At 60.9% G+C, this 17,733-nt stretch overlaps 1 protein-coding gene across 7 annotated transcripts; it reads left to right on the forward strand.

The window, feature by feature from the left end:
• The first annotated feature begins 6,390 nt into the window (after nt 1-6,390).
• Nucleotides 6,391-16,554, forward strand: GCGR (glucagon receptor). Of its 7 annotated transcripts, none has more exons than XM_081270713.1 (14): nt 6,391-7,288; nt 11,543-11,679; nt 11,789-11,891; nt 12,563-12,670; nt 12,742-12,863; nt 12,946-13,052; nt 13,126-13,282; nt 13,368-13,527; nt 13,610-13,670; nt 13,888-13,957; nt 14,242-14,330; nt 14,450-14,588; nt 14,659-14,700; nt 14,937-16,554. In XM_081270713.1, exons 2-14 carry the CDS (start codon nt 11,620-11,622, stop codon nt 15,162-15,164), a joined length of 1,446 nt encoding a protein of 481 aa, XP_081126839.1. In that variant the 5' UTR covers nt 6,391-7,288; nt 11,543-11,619; the 3' UTR covers nt 15,165-16,554. The 7 variants fall into 7 exon arrangements, with proteins under 7 accessions (XP_081126839.1, XP_081126833.1, XP_081126834.1 ...); XM_081270707.1 differs by lacking the exon at nt 6,391-7,288 and adding an exon at nt 7,295-8,482; XM_081270708.1 differs by lacking the exon at nt 6,391-7,288 and adding an exon at nt 7,295-8,482 and having other exon boundaries at nt 14,290-14,330.
• The last annotated feature ends 1,179 nt before the right edge of the window (nt 16,555-17,733 follow it).

Here is a 17,733-nt window from a genome sequence, read left to right on the forward strand (position 1 = left end):
CTGGCCAGCAGAGCTGGCTGCCACTGGAAGCCATAGGCTGGAGGCCAGCGTCCCCCACTGCTGGGCAGAGGGACCTCCAGTCCCTTCCTCCCATCTATGGGGTAGAGCTCAGTTCTGGTGAAGGAACCCACAAACCTGCTAGTGGCCCTAAAAGTGGGCAGAGTGACAAGGAGCAGTATCTCAGCACCTAAACAGCTCTTTATCTACTACAGAGATCCTAGGGGGAGCTCCGCCCAGCGGCTTCCCCAGCGAGCCCACCAGCCTTGAAAGAGGTGCCACACAAACCCCAGAGAACGAAGAGGGCTGGCATCACCCTGATACCAAAACCGACTTCCTTATTACAAGAAAATAAAATCACACACTAATTGTCCTTAATGAACATAGACACAAAAAACCCTTAATAGAACGGAGCAAATCCTACCCATTATTGCCAGGTGAGATCATCCCAGCCTGGCCGGGCCGGACAACATTTCAAAATCCGTGTAATTCACCATAGTAATAAACTAAATTAGAAAAATTATAAGACCATCTTATGAAAAGAAAAAAAGAAAAGAAAAGAGTAGGCAGGATGGCACACATCTGGATCCCGTCTGCTTGGGAGGCTAAGGCCGGAGACCTCGAATTAGAGGCCAGTCTGGGCAACTTAATGAGACCCTGTCAAAACAGAGTTCAGGAAAAGGGGCCTGCTCCCTGCCATCTCAACAAGTCGACTCAGAGGCTGAGGCCGGAGGATCACAGTCTCAAGGCCAGTCTCATGGATTTAGCAAGGCCCTAAGCAACTTGGAGAGACCCTGTCTCTAGACAAAGAAGAAGCTGGGGTGTGGCTCAGTGGTCAGCACCCCTGGGTTCCATCCCCAGGACCAAAAGAAAGAGGAAAAAACAAAAGAGGGAGGCGGGCGGGAGCTGGAGGTGGTGGAGCTCAGAGGTAGGGTGCTGGGGTTCCCCCTTAGTGCCGCCAAAACCCCACCCTAGCCCCCAGAGCCCCTCTCGGACCACACTCATTCTTCATGGTGAACAGCTGGTGCTCTGCCCGCCCTGGAATCTGCCCCTGCCACCCGTGAGGTCACAGCTCGCACAGCAGTGACCCAGACAAACAGAAGGAAAACCCGCCATTGTCCTCGGAAAACCCGAGGGTTTAGGAGCAGGAACCGTAGCCGACACTGGAGGGTGGAGAAGTGCTGCCCAGTGAGACAACCAGTTATGACCAGTCAGTCCTGTGTGCGTGTGTGTGCGTGTGCGTGTGTGTGTCTTGTGTGTCATGTGTGTGTCGTGTGTGCGTGCGTGTGTGTTGTGTGTGGGTGTCGTGTGAGTGTGTGTGTGCGCGTGTGCGTGTGCGTGTGTGTATTGTGTGTGCGCGTGTGTGTCGTGTGTGTCTTGTGTGTATGTCGTGTGTGTCCTGTGTGTGTATGTTGTGTGTGTCATGTGTGTTGTGTGTCTGTGCATGTGTGTGTCGTGTGTGTGCGTGTGTGTGCGTGTGTCATATTGTGTCATGTGTGTGCGTGTGTCGTGTGTGCGTGTGTGTGTGGTGTGTGTGTCGTGTGTATGTGCGTGTGTCGTGTGTGCATGTGCGTGCGTGAGAGAGAGAGAGAGAGAGCGCGAGCTGGGGCTTCCGTGAGCCTGGCCAGCCTTCCTCTGTGAGCCTGGGTTTATTATTGACTATTTATTTATTTTGTGGTGCTGGGGACTGAGCTCAGGGGCACTTAACCACTGAGCCACACCCCAGCCCTTTTTTTTTTTTTTTTGAGACAGGGTCTCGTGGGTTTCTTGGGCCTCACTAAGTTGCTGAGTTGCTGAGGCTGGCCTTGAACCTGCGACCTCCTGCCACCAGGCTAAAGGTGTGCACCGCCGTGGGTAGCTGTTTTTTTTTTTTTTTTTTTAGGCAGGACCTTGCTAGGTGTCCAGACTGGACTCTAATTTGTGATCTCTTGCCTCAGCCTCCTGAGTAGCTGGGACTACAGGGGTGCCACTGAGCCTGGCTTTAGTTGTATTTCTGTGTATGAGCACCAAGCAATTGGAAATTTTATCTGATTTTTATTATTATTTTTTTTGTGGTGCTGAGGATTGAACCCAGGGCCTTGTGCATTCGAGGCCAACACCTACCAACCGAGCTGTGTCCCAGCCCCACAACTGGAAATTTTAAAGAAATCGTGAAGGCCCATGGTGTGGCACCATGTAGGTTTGGCCCAGTGCTCTGAATGTCAAAGAGAGGGAAAGCAACGAGGTTCCCATCAACAGCAGGAGTAAGACAACAGATGCCAGGTCATCTAATCAGTGACATGCATAAGGGCCACTGTCCCACTGACCCAACCTACCATCAAGCAAAACCACAGTAAGGGAATAGGCTTAAAAAAAATGTCATTTATGATACACAAAAAATCATGAAACAGGGAGAAATCTAACCAAAAAACTACAACATTCCTAAACTGACCACTGTAAGACACTACTGAATGATTCTTTAAAGATCCAAATAAATGAAAAGTAGACCCTATTCATGGATAAGAAGGGTCAATGTGCTGGGCTCAGTGACTCCCACCTAGAATCCCAGTGACTCGCAGGCTGAGGAAGGAGGATCATAAATTCTAAGCCAGTCTCAGCAATTTAGTGAGACCCTGTTTCAAAATGAAAATGAAAAGGGCTGGGGATAAAGCTCAGTGGAAAAGCCTACCGGGTTTAAATTCCTAGTACCATAGGGGGAAAAAGAATACCTCATACATAGGTGGGTGTATGTATGTGATCCCAGTGACTTGGAGGCTGAGGTGGGAGGATCACAAATTTGAGGCCAGTTTCAGCAACTTAGTGAAACCCTCTGCCACTTAGTGAGACCCTGTCTCAAAAGACTGGGGCTATAGCTCGGGACAAAGCACTCTAGCTTCAATGCCCAATACCCGCCCCCCCGGAAAAAAAACACCATGTGATAGTATTTGTGGATCCACATGTAACATCAAGGGTACAGAGACACTGGCAGAGAAGCAACAGATCCAGGGCGGTGGGAGGTCCAGAGGGGAGAGTGGGAGACCAATTAAAATGTACAGTAGCCCCCGCCCCTTCCCAGGTTTCCCCTGCACACAGCACCCTGGGCTGGTGGAGCCCCAGATGGGAGCCTGGGCAGAGGCTGGCTGGACTTTGAGACCCGCAGCAGGCAGTTATGGAGTGTTTACCTGCTGGCACAGGGCTCTTGCAGTGCGGAGCGTCCAGGCAGCGACTTCGTCCTCCCTGACCCTCCCCCAGGGCATCCTCTGGCCCTTTGCAGAACTCCAGCCACCAGGGGCTCAGCTTCCCACATTCCCTCTCTTTTATGTCACAGCTCCTCCTCCTCCTCCTCCTCTTCCTCCTCCTCCTCCTCCTCCTCCTCCTCCTCCCTCTCCTCCTCCTCCTTCTCCTTTTTCTTGGTACCAGGGGTTGAACCCAGGGGCACTTAACCTCCAAGCTACACTCCAGCCCTTTATATTTTGAGACAGGTTCTTCTAAGTTGTGAGGCTGGCCTAGAACTTTCCAGCCTCCTGCCTCAGCCTCCCGTGTTGCTGGGATTACAGGTGTGCATCACCATGCCGGCTCACTTGGCACTTTGACAGATTACTTTTTTGGGGTACCAGTGATTGAATTCAGAGGCACTAGACCACTGAGCCACATCCCAGCCCTATTTTGTGTTTTATTTAGAGACGGGGTCTCACTGAGTTGCTAAGTGCTTCACTTTTTGCTGAGGCTGGCTTTGAACTCCCGATCCTCCTGTCTCAGCCTCCTGAGCTGCTGGGATTTCAGGTGAACACACCCAGCTCTCATTCCCCCCATCTCACCGTCCCCCCCCCCCCCAGGGCTCACTCACACTACACCCTGGAGCCAAATCTCTAGCACTAACCCCCCTTTCTTTTTCTGTAATGGGCTCTGGCTCTGCTGCCCAGGTTGGCCTTGAATGCCTGGACTCCGGGGTCCTCCTGCCTCAGACTCCCAGGGGGCTGGGCCACAGCTGTGCCCTGTGAGTGGTCGACAGGGGGCCGTCCAGCTTCATGGCTGCTTCGTCTTTGTCTCCTCAGGATGTCGAGAGAGATGCTCCCTGGTCCCCTCCTGTCCCTGCCCTGGCTCGCTCCCTCTCTCCTCGGCTTGTCGCCCAGGCACACTCTTCCCACCCAGGAATGAGGGCCAGGTGCTGGGTGCAGCTGGATGCCCAGGGCCCAGGCCTCGCACTGTCCACCTCTTTTGGTCCTGCAGCCTGGGAGCAGTGGATAGACCCTGCCGGACCCACAGGGCACAGTACCAGCTGCCGTGCCAGCATCACGGAGATGCCTCCTATCCGTGTGGGGGACGTTCGTGTAAGTTGTGGGGAGAAAATCTGGCTGCAGAACCCTACAAGAATTCTGACGTGCAGGGAGCCTGAGGCAGGAGGATCGTAGTTCAAGAGCAGCCTCAGCAGCCCTGCCGGGTGGGTCCTGTCTCAGAATAAAAAAGACTGGGGCTGTGGCTCAGTGATGGAGGGCCCCTGGTCCAGCCCAGCCCTTCAGTCCACAATGTGCTGATGCAGCTCAGAGGAAGAGCCCTCCTCGGGTGGACGCTGACCCAGGTCTGTCCTTCCCCTTGGTGTCCACGTTGCTGGGCTCTGAGGACATTCGCAGCTTCCCCATGTTCAGGAGCAGACACCTCCCTGGAGACCCCTTCAGTGAGGAGGAGGGAACTTGTGGAGGGCAGGCGTGGTCCTGGTCCCCAGGCCCCTGGCTCGTGGGAAGGCCCCGCCCACCTCGTTCCCAGCTCTCACAGTTTATGTCTCAAAGTGGGAGCCGCAGAGCAGCCAGGACCAGGCCGCAAGACAGGCTGCATTCGGAGGCCAAGAGGCCTCAGTGTGCACCTGGACTCAGGGCACAGCCTGGCCAGTGGGGACTGACTGCCCAGGGGGTCAGTGAATGGAAAACTACTGCCAGGAACACGGAGGGTGAGGATCTGGCTAAAGCACCCAACAGGTTTCTTGCTGCAGGCCAGGTGCCGGGATAAGAGCGAGGGTGATGGAGGAGGAGGATGAGGGAGGGGCTTCCCCGACTCAGTAGTGGATGCCCCCCCAGGGCCCCCCACGCTGTCTCCAGGAAAATGAGGCCCCTCCTCCCTGACCTGCAGGAAGAGCCTGCCCTGGGTAGGGGGCCGGAGCACAGTCGGGGTCCCAGAGCTGAGAGAGCCCACTCCCTGTCCCCTACCTGCTGTGGGACAGTCCCTCCAGCTCCCCATCCCGGCAATGCCGCCCACCCGAGCCTTGCAGTCCCAGGGGTGGTCACTTTCAGGGGCAGACGCAGGCTGCAGGACTCAGTCCCCCAAGAGCAAAGCTCATCATCTGGGCTCCAAGGACGGTGAGATAAGGGGGCACCGGCGGCCTGGGGCAGGCGGAGACCTTTGCCCTCTGGCCCTTTCCTGAGCCAAAGTAAAAAGGCCGGGCCGGGCGGGGTTGCAGATGGGCTGGCAGGAATGGGGGCGTGGGCAGCCAGAACTCCCCTGAGTGCTGGGCCAGGCTGGGGGCCAGGACCACGGGCAGGGCAGGCCTGCGGAGGGCACCGAGTGTCGAAGCCCCAGTGCCCTGCAGGCACCCAGGAGGGCAGCGATGTCAGGGGTGGAGAAGCCCGTGGGTGGGGCCATGGGGGGAAGGATCAGGGGTTCCAGTGCCCCCTAAAGCAGGAGTAGAGTCCTGGAGAAGGGCCCAAGACCAAAGACTGACTCAGGAGGTTGACTGGGGGCAGGGGAGTTGTGGGGGGTGACCAGGACAGTGGGTGACAATGGAGAGAGCAGAGATTCCAGAGAAACGGAGGGAAGCTCGGGAGATGACCAGGCTGCTCAGGAGGAGGCCTCGGCCAGTGCCAGGTGCCAGGAAGGTGAGGCAGAGGAGAGCCCCTGGACGGGAGTGAAGCCGCGGAGGATCGGGTCAGGGAGAGGGCTCTCGGTGGGCCTGGCACGCGCGTGTGCGTGTGCGTGTGTGTGTGTGTGTGTGTGTGTGTGTTAGGGGAGTCTTTGGGAATGGTGGAGACAAGACGCTCTAGAGAGAGGGGAGAGGGGGCAGGAGGTGCCCGTCCTGGAAACCACAGCCACACAAAGATCTCCAAGAAGAAGGCAGGACCCTGGGTACCCCAGGATGCGTACAGCCAGGAACGCTGAGGCCCAGTCCTGGCAGGAGCAGGCCTGCGGGTGCTGGGGACGGCCTGTTGGGAGGTGAGCTGGGGAGGTGACAGAGGGGCTGCAGAAGGACCACCTTGGACATTGGCTTTGAGGGGCATGGGAGAGGAAATGTCCCCCCAGGGTGTCTGGCAGAAGCCTGTGTCTCAGAGCTTTTGGCAGTCCTCAGGAAAGGAGGCACCTGGGAGGAGGGTGGCACAGTGGCAGGGTGCAGGCTGGGCGACAGCAGGGAACAGGGGCCCCCTCAGTGGGGCTACTGAATGGGTGGGCTGGAGGAGGCTCCAGGGGACAGAACAAGGCCCTGAGACCAGGGAGGGGCACCCTAGGGGATCACTTGGCCAGAGACCTCCTGGGTAGCTCACATTCCAGCGCCCTAGTAGCTCCCCACCTGCAAAGAAGGATTGGAGACAGCTAATGTCGCCCAGGAGCCCGGTGGGGATAAGTAAAGGGTCACTCCCTCCAGAGAGTCAGGAAGGCAACAGACACAGCGGGGAGACCACAGGGGACACAGATGAAGCCAGAGGAAGGGGCCTGAGTCACAGCACCCGCCAGCGGGCCCCCCTCCTCGCTGGCACACGTGTCCCTGCAGCCAGCTCAGACCTGCAGGCCATGTCAGCGGGGCGGGGATCAGCAGGGAGAGTCCACACCACAGGGCACAGATCCACCAAGCAGGGTTCATGGGGTCGAGGACCTACAGGACTGGATGCGGGGGACTAAGGTTTGCAGGGCCAGGGTCCGCGGGGTCGCAGTCCAGAGCAGGGCCTGTGCGCAGAGCCGGCTCTCAGGGTCCAGCGACGTGGATCTCAAGCCGGGGGTCAGCTGCGGAGAGGTCCTCGGGGTTGTGAGCAGGGTCTTAGGAGCGCGCTCCGGGGGCCTGGAGTCTGCGCTCGCCGCGCCTCCCCGCCGCCGGTCAGCAGCGCCGTGCGCGGGCGGGGACCCTCGGCTGCCCCCACCCGGCGGCCGCTCCCGCCCCCGCCCCCTCCCCCTCCGCCGCCCAGTGTCACCGCCGGGAAGTTCGAGCGCAGCAGGCGCGGGGCGCGGGGCTGAGCCGGCGCGGACCCCGAGCGCGCAGCGCGGCGGAGACGCGCGGCTGCGGGCGCCAGACCCGAGCGCGCGGAGGACCGAGGGAGCCTAGCGGCACCGCGCGGTGAGCCCTGGGAGGCCCGAGGGCACGGCCCGGGCCGACCCCGCCGGGGCACGGGAGTGGGCGGGCGCCGCCAAGGCTCAGAGCTGGGCTCCCCGGAGCGAGTGGTCCCCCGGGTCCTTGCCCACGTCGGACGCCTCCTGTCCCAGCCCCAGGGATACACCCTCAGCTCTTGGACGGTCACCTGGTCCAGCACCATCGGTTCAGGGGTCTCAATATTTGCTCTTGCACTCTGGTCCCTGGGACCGCGGCCTCGGGGACCTGGGTGCGGATGGCTGGGGGCCCTAGGACTTTCCCCTCCCTCCAGACCCTCATTCTTCCCACCGTGCGCGCCCTGGCAGCACCGAGGTGAGGCACAGGGTCCTGGGCAGCTCCGGCTTCCCGGTGTCCTGTCCCTGCTCCCCAGTAACACCGGGTTTCCCAGGGTGGGTGAGGGGCACTGGAACCTCGCCGGGCTGTCCACTTGTGACTTTGACCCGCAGCCAGGGCAGGTCACTGCCCTGCTCCAGCCTCTCTGGAGTCCCCGTCCCTCTTCTGGGTCAGGGGGATTTATGCCCCACTCAGAAGGGACTGACCCCTGTCCTCTTGGCGCCAGGCATCCTCTGAGGACCAGCCAGGGCTGTTTGCTGTCCTTCTGTGTTGGGGACCTGGGGGCTGGGGGTGGATCTCAACACCCTCTGGCCGGCATCCCAGGCTTGCCCTGTTGTCCACAGCCGTGGGCTGATCCCGCCCCCAGGCCCTGACCTTCCAGCCACTTGGGTTTCACAGGAACCTCCCACCTCCCACCTCCTTGGGGCTCCCAGGGTGCCTGAGAGACACCCTCCCTACCCCTTTGGATCCTGGGACACCAAGGGCACTCCCTGCCTTCCTTGGTTAGTGGGCCATCCACTGGATCTGGGGTCCCTCGCCCCCCCCCCCAGTGGAAACTGGTGTGACATTGGCCAGGAACACCTGAGTCATGTGTCTGGCTGGAACTGGCATGGGGGGTGTGCCAGCCCACAAGTAGTGGACCAGCCAGGTCAGACCCAGGTGGCTTGTGTGGCCAGATGTGTTTGCTGCTGCGGAGGAGGTCACCAGAGAAGGAGCCTGCTGGCAGCAGCCCCGCAGGCTGGTGGGCAGCTTGGGGTGTGACAGCCATCATACCCAACCCTCTGCCCCTTGAAGTCTGGGGCCAGCGACAGGCAAGAAGGAAGAAGGGTGGGTGCCGTCAGACCTGTCCTCTGTCACCCTTCCACCCTGCTCCGAGCCAAGGAGGGAATAAGGTGGAAAAAGGGCCAGGCCTGGCCAATGTGAGTCCTGAGTGGCACCTCCATATCCCTGGCTGGTCTTGCCAGGTTCCTGCTCACTCACTCATTTGACAGATATTTATCACGGGCCTGAAGAGCTGTCTCTGGGCATCCGTGTTGCCCCACAGTGGGGGCCTGGACAGGCTGTTCAGGTCCATCAGAGCTTCCCTGTAGGGGACAGCCCTCTCCCTCTGGAGGTTGTCCACCCTCGGGGATCCTAACTTGGGCAGTGTAACGATTTGCCCTTGGGCCCGAGCCCCACGTGCCTGTCCTCTTCCCTGGAGACCTCAGCCTCACAGGGCTGGAAATCAGCCACACCCCGTCACCCTTTCCCAGAGCTGTCACCCCCACGTCCTCCCCACCCCATGGTGGAGGACTGACAGCTTTTGTCCTCTCCCACATTCCTATCAGGGGTCCAGAGGAGGATTGCCTGGGCCTCTGATATTTTGAAGAGGGGTCTGAGGCTCTGATGCCCAGAGACCTGGGGCCGAGGAGTCCTGGAGCCCGCCTGGCCTGTGGCCTGGGACGCTGAGCTTGTGTAGAGAGATGTCTTCAGGGGTCTCCCGCCCCGCCTGCTTGACCTTCTGTGGGGTGGTCTGGGGGCATGGAGCGTGCTCCTCCTGGGCAAGCTGCCGTGGAGAGAGGCAGGGGCCTCCGAGGGCCAGCACAGCCCATCTCCCCTCGACTCTGCCTCTGAGCACTACTTTACTCTGGGGCTCCCGGTGGCTGGCCCCGGCTTGAGCAGCCCCTTGAGTGGGCCAGCCACACTCTTCCCACAGTCAGCTTCTAAGGTCCTCATGGCCCTGGGCGGTCAGCAAGAAGGCTGTCAAATACTCCCATTTTCCCAGCAGGGATTGGGGGTGAATTTGGGTTCTGGGGGTCTTGGGGTCTCCTCCTTGGCTGTCCTTCACTGGGGTGGGCCACCCTCTCTCAGTGCCCAGGCCACATCCTCCTATGCCCCTGCCTGTCTCTCCACTGTCCATCCACCCTGGCCATCCCTGTCCTTTCTCTCTGCCCCACCAACATGCCCACCCGTCAGCTCTCTTCCTCCAGGGCCTCAGTTGGAGCCCAGACACCGTGGTCAGGCGTCTTCAGATGGGAGGCCTGCTCTTGGCTGGACTACTCTGACCCAGCCCAGCTCAGTAGACTGGGCAGCCACAGCAGATGGGGTTGTTTGATCAGAACCAGAAGAGGAGACGTCCCCTTGGCGACCCCAGAGCAGGGGATACCCAAACTCCCCCTCCTCCTTCACCTACCTGCCAGCTGCCCTCTTCCCAGCAAGAGCCCTTCGCTTGCAGGGCGCTGCGGCCACACCTGTAATCCCAGCAGCTTGGGAGGCTGAGGCAGGAGGATCATGAGTTCAAAGCCAGCCTCAGCAACTTAGGCTCTAAGCACCTCAGCAAGACCCTCTCTCTAAATAAAATACAAAAAAAGGGCTGGGGATGTGACTCAGAGGTTGAGGGCCCCTAAGCTCAAACCCCGGAACCAACTATAAATACATTAATTTAAAATGAGAGGGGCGGTTGGGGATTTAGCTCAGTGGCAGAGTGCTTGCCTAGCCCACAAGGCCCTGAGTTCGGCCCCCAGCCCTGCGGGGAGGGGAACAAAAGTGGGGCTGGGGCTGGGGCTCCGTGGCAGAGCACTGGCCTGGCATGTGTGAGGCACTGGGTTCAAGTCTCAGCACCACACATAGATAAACAAAATAAAGGTCCATTGACAACTTAAAAAAAAAAAAAAAAAAGAGCCCTTTACTCTGTGGATCTTTCACTGAATCCCGAGCCTGGATGGCTCCCCAGGGGTCAGGTCCATCCTGGGTCCTATGTCCCTCCAGGCCCTGTGTGATCGAAGGCTCCAGCTGGGGTCAGGAGCCCCCAGCAGGCTGTGAGCCACCGCCGTGCTGCAGCAGGATGGCTGAAGGGCAGGGCAGCCCTGTGGCCGAGCTGGCCTGAGCGCTGGACTGGACTTACTGCAGAGGGTTAAAATCCAGGCTGCCCCCCTCAACCTGGTGCCCAGGCCCACCTAGAACCCCTACCTTAGCCACAGCCGCACCCCTCTCCATCCCTACTGCCCTGTTCTTCCTGACTCTGACTTCCAATCAGCCATCTGTCTGTCCATCCAGCTGGACACTCCTCACTCCTTTCTGGAGTACCCAGGAGAGGCCCGTCTGGGCCTTCAGGCTGGCAGTGAGGCCCACCCAGCCCTGCAGACCCAGGGAGCTCCCCGCCTCTCCTGTGGGTCTCAGTTGAGGCAAGAGAGGCTCTGCTGCTTCCAGGCAGAGAAGCAGGGTGTCCCCTGGCCCCGTCACCGCAGTGCTGATCTCAAAGGAATGTGCTGCCAGCCAGCCTGTGGTGCCCTAGGGGACCCTGACGCCCAGCCTGAGCCTTGCATGAGTGCCATGGGTCCCCTGGGTATGCTGGTCTTGGGAAAGGGGGCACGGGTGTGGCAGAGACCACCTGAGCATGTGCCCCCACACCTGACCCCTGCCCTGGGGAGGTATGGCCTGGCACTGGGAGAAGTGGTGGAAGGCCTGGGCACCCCACCCTCGTGCTCGGCACCCCACCCTCGTGCTCGGCACCCCAAGCAGGGCAGGTTGCCTGATGAGCCGGCTTTCCCAGGGGCTAAGAATAGGTGTGGGGTGGGGGCTGGTGGGGGCTGGGCCCGGCTGAGGCCACCAGGCTGAGGGAGGAAGTAGATGGCTAAGGGCCTGGTCCCCTCCATGAGCTCTGGGTGGCCACACCAGAGGGTGGAAGGTGGCTGCCACCCGCAGGCGGGAGGGCTCTGGAATTGTCGACGGACAGACGGCCTAGCGGGGTGGACAGTGACCTCCAGCTCCTCCAGCCCCTCACTGGCACAGACCCCGTCGGCTCCCTGCTCTGTGTCCTCCACCTCAGCAGACTCGGAGGCTGGTTGTTGGGGGGAAGGACCCCGGGTCAGGCCTCTCCCTAGATCCCATTGCTCTGACCCTCTGCAGCTCAAGGGACCTGTGAACACCCCCAAGGAGCCGGTTGTGAGGCCCCTGCCAGATGTGGGGGACAGCTACCCAGAGGCATGTCCCCCGTCCGGCCCTGGCGTCCCAACCTGCTGCTGCTGCTGCTGCTGGCCTGCCAGGTGAGGCTGCACAGCCTCTGCCCGGTGCAGCGGGCCCCAGTCTGCCCTGTGCTGACTCCGCTGGTTCTCTGACTCTGTCCTTTCTGGCTACTGTCCCCTGGTCCACCAGCCGCAGGCCCTCTCTGCCCAGGTAATGGACTTCTTGTTCGAGAAGTGGAAGCTCTACAGTGATCAATGCCACCGCAACATGAGCCTGCTGCCTCCCCCAACTGGTGAGCCCCGCAGGCCCCCAGCTCCTGCCTGGCTGTGCAGCCTGGAGCTTGCTCCCGGGAAGGCTTCCTGGGTGCCCAGGTGGCCCACAAAGTGGGAGACAACAGGGAGGGCAGAGAGGCCCCAGGACTGGTGCGCTTCACTGTCCTGGCTGCTGCCACAGTGCCCCGAGCCCACAGAGGGCAGCCAGTGCTCAGGGGAGATGGCTGCAAAACCCCCAGACCAGGCAAGTGGGAGGGAGATGGGTCAGATGCAGACACAGGCTGGTGGTCACTCTAGTACAGGGAGAAACGGGGCCAGAGAGCACACCCTGGGGTCCTGCACCGTCAGATGAGGGACAGCAGCCTGTGGCAGCCGTAGGGTTGGCTCATGGATGGAATTGGGGTTCAGCCCCCAGGGGAAGGTGCTGGAGGAAGGTGGGGGGAAGGAGGCCCAGTGTGGGTTTGGGGCGGAGGTCTCTCAGGGAAGGTGCCTGAGGGCCAGGCTGGCCCGGAGACGAGGTGGGTGTGGGAGGCAGAGAGCTGGGGAGGACTCAGGGATGGTGGGGGGTGGCGAAGCTCTGGGCTGCAGGCCTGGAGAGGAGACAGGGAAGTTCAGCTGCTTCCAGGAGGAGGTGGAAGGGTCCTGGGCAGGCCCTCCAGGAACCTCCCGCCCTGCCGACCCGCCTCTGCAGACCTGGTCTGCAACAGGACCTTCGACAAGTACTCCTGCTGGCCAGACACCCCTCCCAACACCACGGCCAACATCTCCTGCCCCTGGTACCTGCCTTGGTATCACAAAGGTAACCTGAAAGGTCTGGGGGCGCTGGGGGGCTGGGCCTGGAGCTGGAGTGACCAGAGCCTGTCCCCCCAGTGCAGCACCGCCTGGTCTTCAAGAAGTGTGGGCCGGATGGGCAGTGGGTGCGTGGGCCCCGGGGACAGCCATGGCGCAACGCTTCCCAGTGCCAGATGGAGGACGAGGAGCTCGAGGGCCAGGTCAGCAGGGAGGGTGGGCACCGTGGGACCAGTCAGAGGCAGGGAGTGGCCCCCAGCCCTGAGCAGCCACTGTGGTTCACAGAAGGAGGTAGCCAAGATGTACAGCAGCTTCCAGGTGATGTACACCGTGGGCTACTCCCTGTCCCTGGGGGCCCTGCTGCTCGCCCTGGCCATCATGCTGGGCCTCAGGTAGGCCGCCTCCTCCGTCCCGCGCAGGGCAGCCCCCGGGCAGGTGCCGGGCACTGATCCCCTGTCCCTGCAGCAAACTCCACTGCACCCGCAACTACATCCACGTGAACCTGTTTGCATCCTTTGTGCTGAAGGCCAGCTCTGTGCTGGTCATCGACTGGCTGCTGAAGACCCGTTACAGCCAGAAGATCGGGGATGACCTCAGTGTCAGCATCTGGCTCAGCGATGGGGTGAGTGCCCAGAGCAGACCAGCCTAGACTGCTGCCGCCTTGGGCAGGCAGGGTGGTCACAGCTGCCCATGCTGGCCCTGCCCAGGCGGTGGCCGGCTGCCGTGTGGCCGCAGTGATCATGCAGTATGGCGTGGTGGCCAACTATTGCTGGCTGCTGGTGGAGGGCGTGTACCTGCATGGCCTGCTGGGCCTCGCCTCCTTCCCTGAGCGAAGCTTCTTCACCCTCTACCTGGGCATTGGCTGGGGTGAGTGAGTGGCTGCTGTCCACTGGTGCTGGGATTGGGCGGGCCAGCAGCACTGCAGGCCCACAACCGCTGCCCCCTACAGGTGCGCCCCTACTGTTCATCATCCCCTGGGCGGTGGTCAAGTGTCTGTTTGAGAACATTCAGTGAGTAGGGGCCGGTGAAGGACGGCCATGTAGCCGGGGCGGGGCGGCTGAGGGAGGTGGGTGGGGGCTTCTGTGCCAACCTAGTGCCTGGGCAAGGGGTCACTGTGGCCTTTCCCCTTCCTTGTCCTGAGGTAGATCCCAGCAAAATCAGATGGGGGGCTGAGAGACTTGGGGTGGGGGCTGTGTGCACCCCAGGTCGTGAGTGGCCGCCCCGCAGGTGCTGGACCAGCAATACCAACATGGGCGTCTGGTGGATCCTGCGAGCCCCGGTCTTCCTGGCCATCCTGGTGAGGAAATGGGACATCTCTGTCCCAGCAGGAGGGGCTGCTGGCTGGGGCTCCCCAGTTCCCCCTTCCTTGGCCTTCTGGAGCCCTAGGAGAGGTAGCATCTGGCCTGCGAGGAAGTGGGGGCCCCGGCACTCTCCAGGATGCCGGCCTGGGCTGCCAGCAGGCTGTCTTCTTTGGCTGGGCTCCAGCCAGCCCAGGGCCACATGGCTGTGGGCCCACCTGCTGGGGCCCAGTGGGGATCACAGACCCTGGGTGGCCCTGACCTGGGCGGGCCCTCCTCCCAGATCAACTCCTTCATCTTTGTCCGCGTGGTCCACCTTCTCATCACCAAGCTTCAGGCCTGCCAGATGCACTACGCTGACTACAAGTTCCGGTGGGTGTGGGCAGTGGCCGGGGCGCACAGAGCTGCGATGACAGAGAGGGGGCTCCAAGGGCCTGTGGGCTGACCTGGCTCTGGACAGCAGGCCGGGCACTCAAGCTCCACTCCTGCAGGCTGGCCAGATCCACCCTGACCCTCATCCCCCTGCTGGGGGTCCACGAAGTGGTCTTCGCCTTTGTGACCGATGAGCAGGCTCAGGGGGCCCTGCGCTCTGCCAAGCTCTTCTTTGACCTCTTCCTCAGCTCCTTCCAGGTGGGCCCCACGCCCCCCCCCCCCCCCGCTCAGAGACCCGGGACAGGTTCCTGATCCCCCTTCCTTCCAGGGCCTGCTGGTGGCTGTCCTCTACTGCTTCCTCAGCAAAGAGGTAGGTGGGGGCTGGGCCAGGGAGTGGCACGGGTGCCAGTCCCCCCATATGTCCTTCCCTTCCTCCTGTGTTTAACTGAGATGGTTGCCATGGCAGTGGGTGTCAGGACCCCCAGAGTCCTCAGGGAGCACAAGTGTGGGGGTCTCCAGCCTCTGCAGGCCCTGGCCTTCCCTGTGGTGAGGGCGGGAGGGTGTGGGGCCAACGCTCAGGGACACCAGGTGGGACCCCTCCCCCAGGTACAGGCAGAGCTGCTGCAGCGCTGGCGGCGCTGGCACGAGGGCAGAGCGCTGCAGGACCCGCGACGCAGCAGCAGCCCCTCGGCCCCAGCTAGGCCTTGCCGTGGCCCCTCCTGCGAGAAGCTTCGACTTGTGAAGGGTGGCAGCAGCAATGGGGCTGGCCAGGACCCCTCTGCAGAGACCTCCTTGGCCTGTGGCCTCCCTGAGTTGGCTGAGAGCCCCTTCTGAATCTCTGCTGGACTCAGGCACCAGACAGGGCATCACCGAACACCCCAGGACTGGACACCTGGCTGAGGCCAGAGGGGCAGGACAGCTGGACAGTGGCTGCCACTGTCCATGTCCCCCCTGCTGTCCCTGGGGCACAAGCCCAGTGGTGGGAAGTTGTTCATGAACTGCAGGCATGCCTGCCTGTTGGTCTGTCCTGTGCGTGTGGAAAGGCGTGTCCTCCAATAAAGAGCTGAGTAGTGGCTGGGTGGATCGCGAGGGCTCAGCTGGGAAGGCCCGAGTGGGTATGGGCAGGGTGGATGGGCGCAGGGTGGATGGGCGCAGGCTGGTGCACTCCCTGGAGGGGCCCTCTGATCCCTGTTCTACAGGGAGCTGGAAGGGTCCCCAGGGTGGCTAGCAGTGCCTGTCCTCCCGTGCTGGATCAGGTCAGGGGCCCCTCTGGAGGCTTTGGCCTCACTCCCCCAACAGGTCACCATTCACCAGCAGAGGGATATGATGGGGCAGTGGGGGCTGAGGGAGGCCACTGGCACACAGCCTCACATGAACACTGAATTTACTCAGAGGGTGTCTTCCAAAAGCCTCTACCTGGAGACAGAAGGACCATGGACACTTGGCTCAGTCCTGCTCTTCCTGGAGCCCAGCCTCTGCTCCTGAGCTTTAGCTACTTGGTGCGTCCTGGGCCACACAGTGTTTGCAGTGAAGAGAAATAGCTTCCCAATCACTGTGGGTCCAGGTGGAGGTAGCAGCAGGGTCTGCCCAACCTCTGCACAGCCCTTGTCACCTAGCAGACGTCTGCCCACAACAGTCCAGGCCCATCCTGTGGTGGGTGGGCATACTCCCTGCCAGGTGGAGGTGGGGTGACACCTGCCGGAAAAGAGCTGCCCCAGGACTGGATGCAGGAAAGGCCTGGAAGTGCTTTGGGGTGGGAGGTCCAGATCAGGGGTGCACCCTGAGTCCAAGCTGAGGCACGGTGCAGAATGGTAAGTTTTGCACCCATGAGTTTAGATGTGCCATCCAGGACCATGTTGTTGGGCAGAAGCAAGTCCAGAGTGGTAGCCTGTGAGGGGACTGGTCAGCCTCCGGGGTGGCCTACACTGGGTACCATGATGCCTGGTGGTATGCATGCATGGGGTGGAGAAGGAGCCAGACAGGTGTCCCTGTTCCAAGGAGCTGGTGGAAGGTGGCCACTGGGCCCTGGGGGAGGAGTGCCACAGCCGCTGGAGCATCGGCTGGAGCCACTCAGGCAGAGCTGGGCTAATTGGAGCAGATGAAAGGACATGAGGCGGGCTGGGAATGTGGCTCAGGTGGTAGCGCGCTCGCCTGGCATGCGTGCGGCCCGGGTTCGATCCTCAGCACCACATACCAACAAAGATGTTGTGTCCGCCAAGAACTAGAAAATAAATATTAAAAATTCTCTCTCTCTCTCTCCTCTTTCACTCTCTCTTAAAAAAAAAAAAAAAAGAAAGAAAGGACATGAGGCCTCTCAGGAAAGGTAAATAGAATGACCTGCCAGGTGGGGCCCTCCCAGGGAGGCCCTCTCTCCGCACCCTGCCTGCAGGCCTGAGGCCGGAGGGAAGTCAGCGGGCACAGACAGAGGCTGGTTTAGAAGTAGCTGTATCTGATGGAGGCTTGAGGCACCTGGCCTGAGGCTTTGGCCAGCTCTCATGCCAGGTGCCCAGGCTTGCGTCCTGACTCTCTATGGAGCCCTAGTTGCCTATATGGGCACAAAGCCACACCGAGTTAGCACAGGAGGGGCAAATTCTCCTTCACGGCAGCTGAGCTCAGGGTTGGGGACTGCCTTGGGGGTAAGTTGCTCTCCTGGGGCCTCCTGACAGCCCTCCCTACCCCAAGTCCCTCCCCTTGTCCTCCTTCAACCCTGCCCCATCCCCATCCCCAAGGGAACTGGATGGAGCAGGCTGCTGGAGTCAAGGGTGGAGGTGGGGCCTGGCCAGGGCTGGACTCATCAACCAATAAACACTGGTCCTGATGGGCAGTCCTGTAGATGGGCAGTGGAGGGACCCTCTCTCCAACACAGCCAGGTGCCCACAGAGAAGAGGCCCTGCCCCTCTCATCTCTCAGTGCCCCCTGCCTCTCCTGCCCTGCTGCCCACTCCCTTCCTGCAGGGAGTCCTAAGGAGTGTGCCTCAGAGGGAGCTCCCAGGCTCCCGTGTGGGGCCAGGCTGCAGAAGCCCGCTCCCAGAGGGACGTGTGTGAGCGAGTCATGTGTCCTGTGACCCCCTGGAATGGGCACTGCTGAGGAAGGGTGGACCTCAGCAGTCAGGATGGAACCTGGGGAGGGCACCTCCAGCCTGGCAGGAGGCCTGGGGGGACCTCTCAAGGACATGAAAGTGACTGAGCACACTCAGGGGAGAATTAAATGACAGGGCAGAGTTCAGAACTTATTAGGAACTCCAGGAAAACATTTGGGCAGCCTCATCTGCCCTACAGCTCAGTGCTGAGTACAAACACTGATGTAACTGAAGTTACCCAAGCACTGATGTGACTGAAGTTACGGGGAAGAGCTACATAGGGAAAGTGGAGGACAGCAAAAGCTCACGTGTGTGGCCACATGT

This window comes from Spermophilus citellus (assembly GCF_964194105.1).
Source record: "Spermophilus citellus genome assembly, chromosome: 17".
In the NCBI taxonomy this organism is placed as follows: domain Eukaryota; kingdom Metazoa; phylum Chordata; class Mammalia; order Rodentia; family Sciuridae; genus Spermophilus; species Spermophilus citellus.

What these genes read in the sequence shown, in the direction of transcription:
- GCGR (XM_081270707.1), top strand. Translation starts at nt 8,332, where the DNA reads ATGTGTTTGCTGCTGCGGAGGAGGTCACCAGAGAAGGAGCCTGCTGGC. An exon ending in GCATCTGGCTCAGCGATGGG is followed by an intron (nt 13,283 to 13,367) that starts GTGAGTGCCCAG and finishes GGCCCTGCCCAG; the next exon opens with GCGGTGGCCGGCTGCCGTGT. An exon ending in TACGCTGACTACAAGTTCCG is followed by an intron (nt 14,331 to 14,449) that starts GTGGGTGTGGGC and finishes CCACTCCTGCAG; the next exon opens with GCTGGCCAGATCCACCCTGA.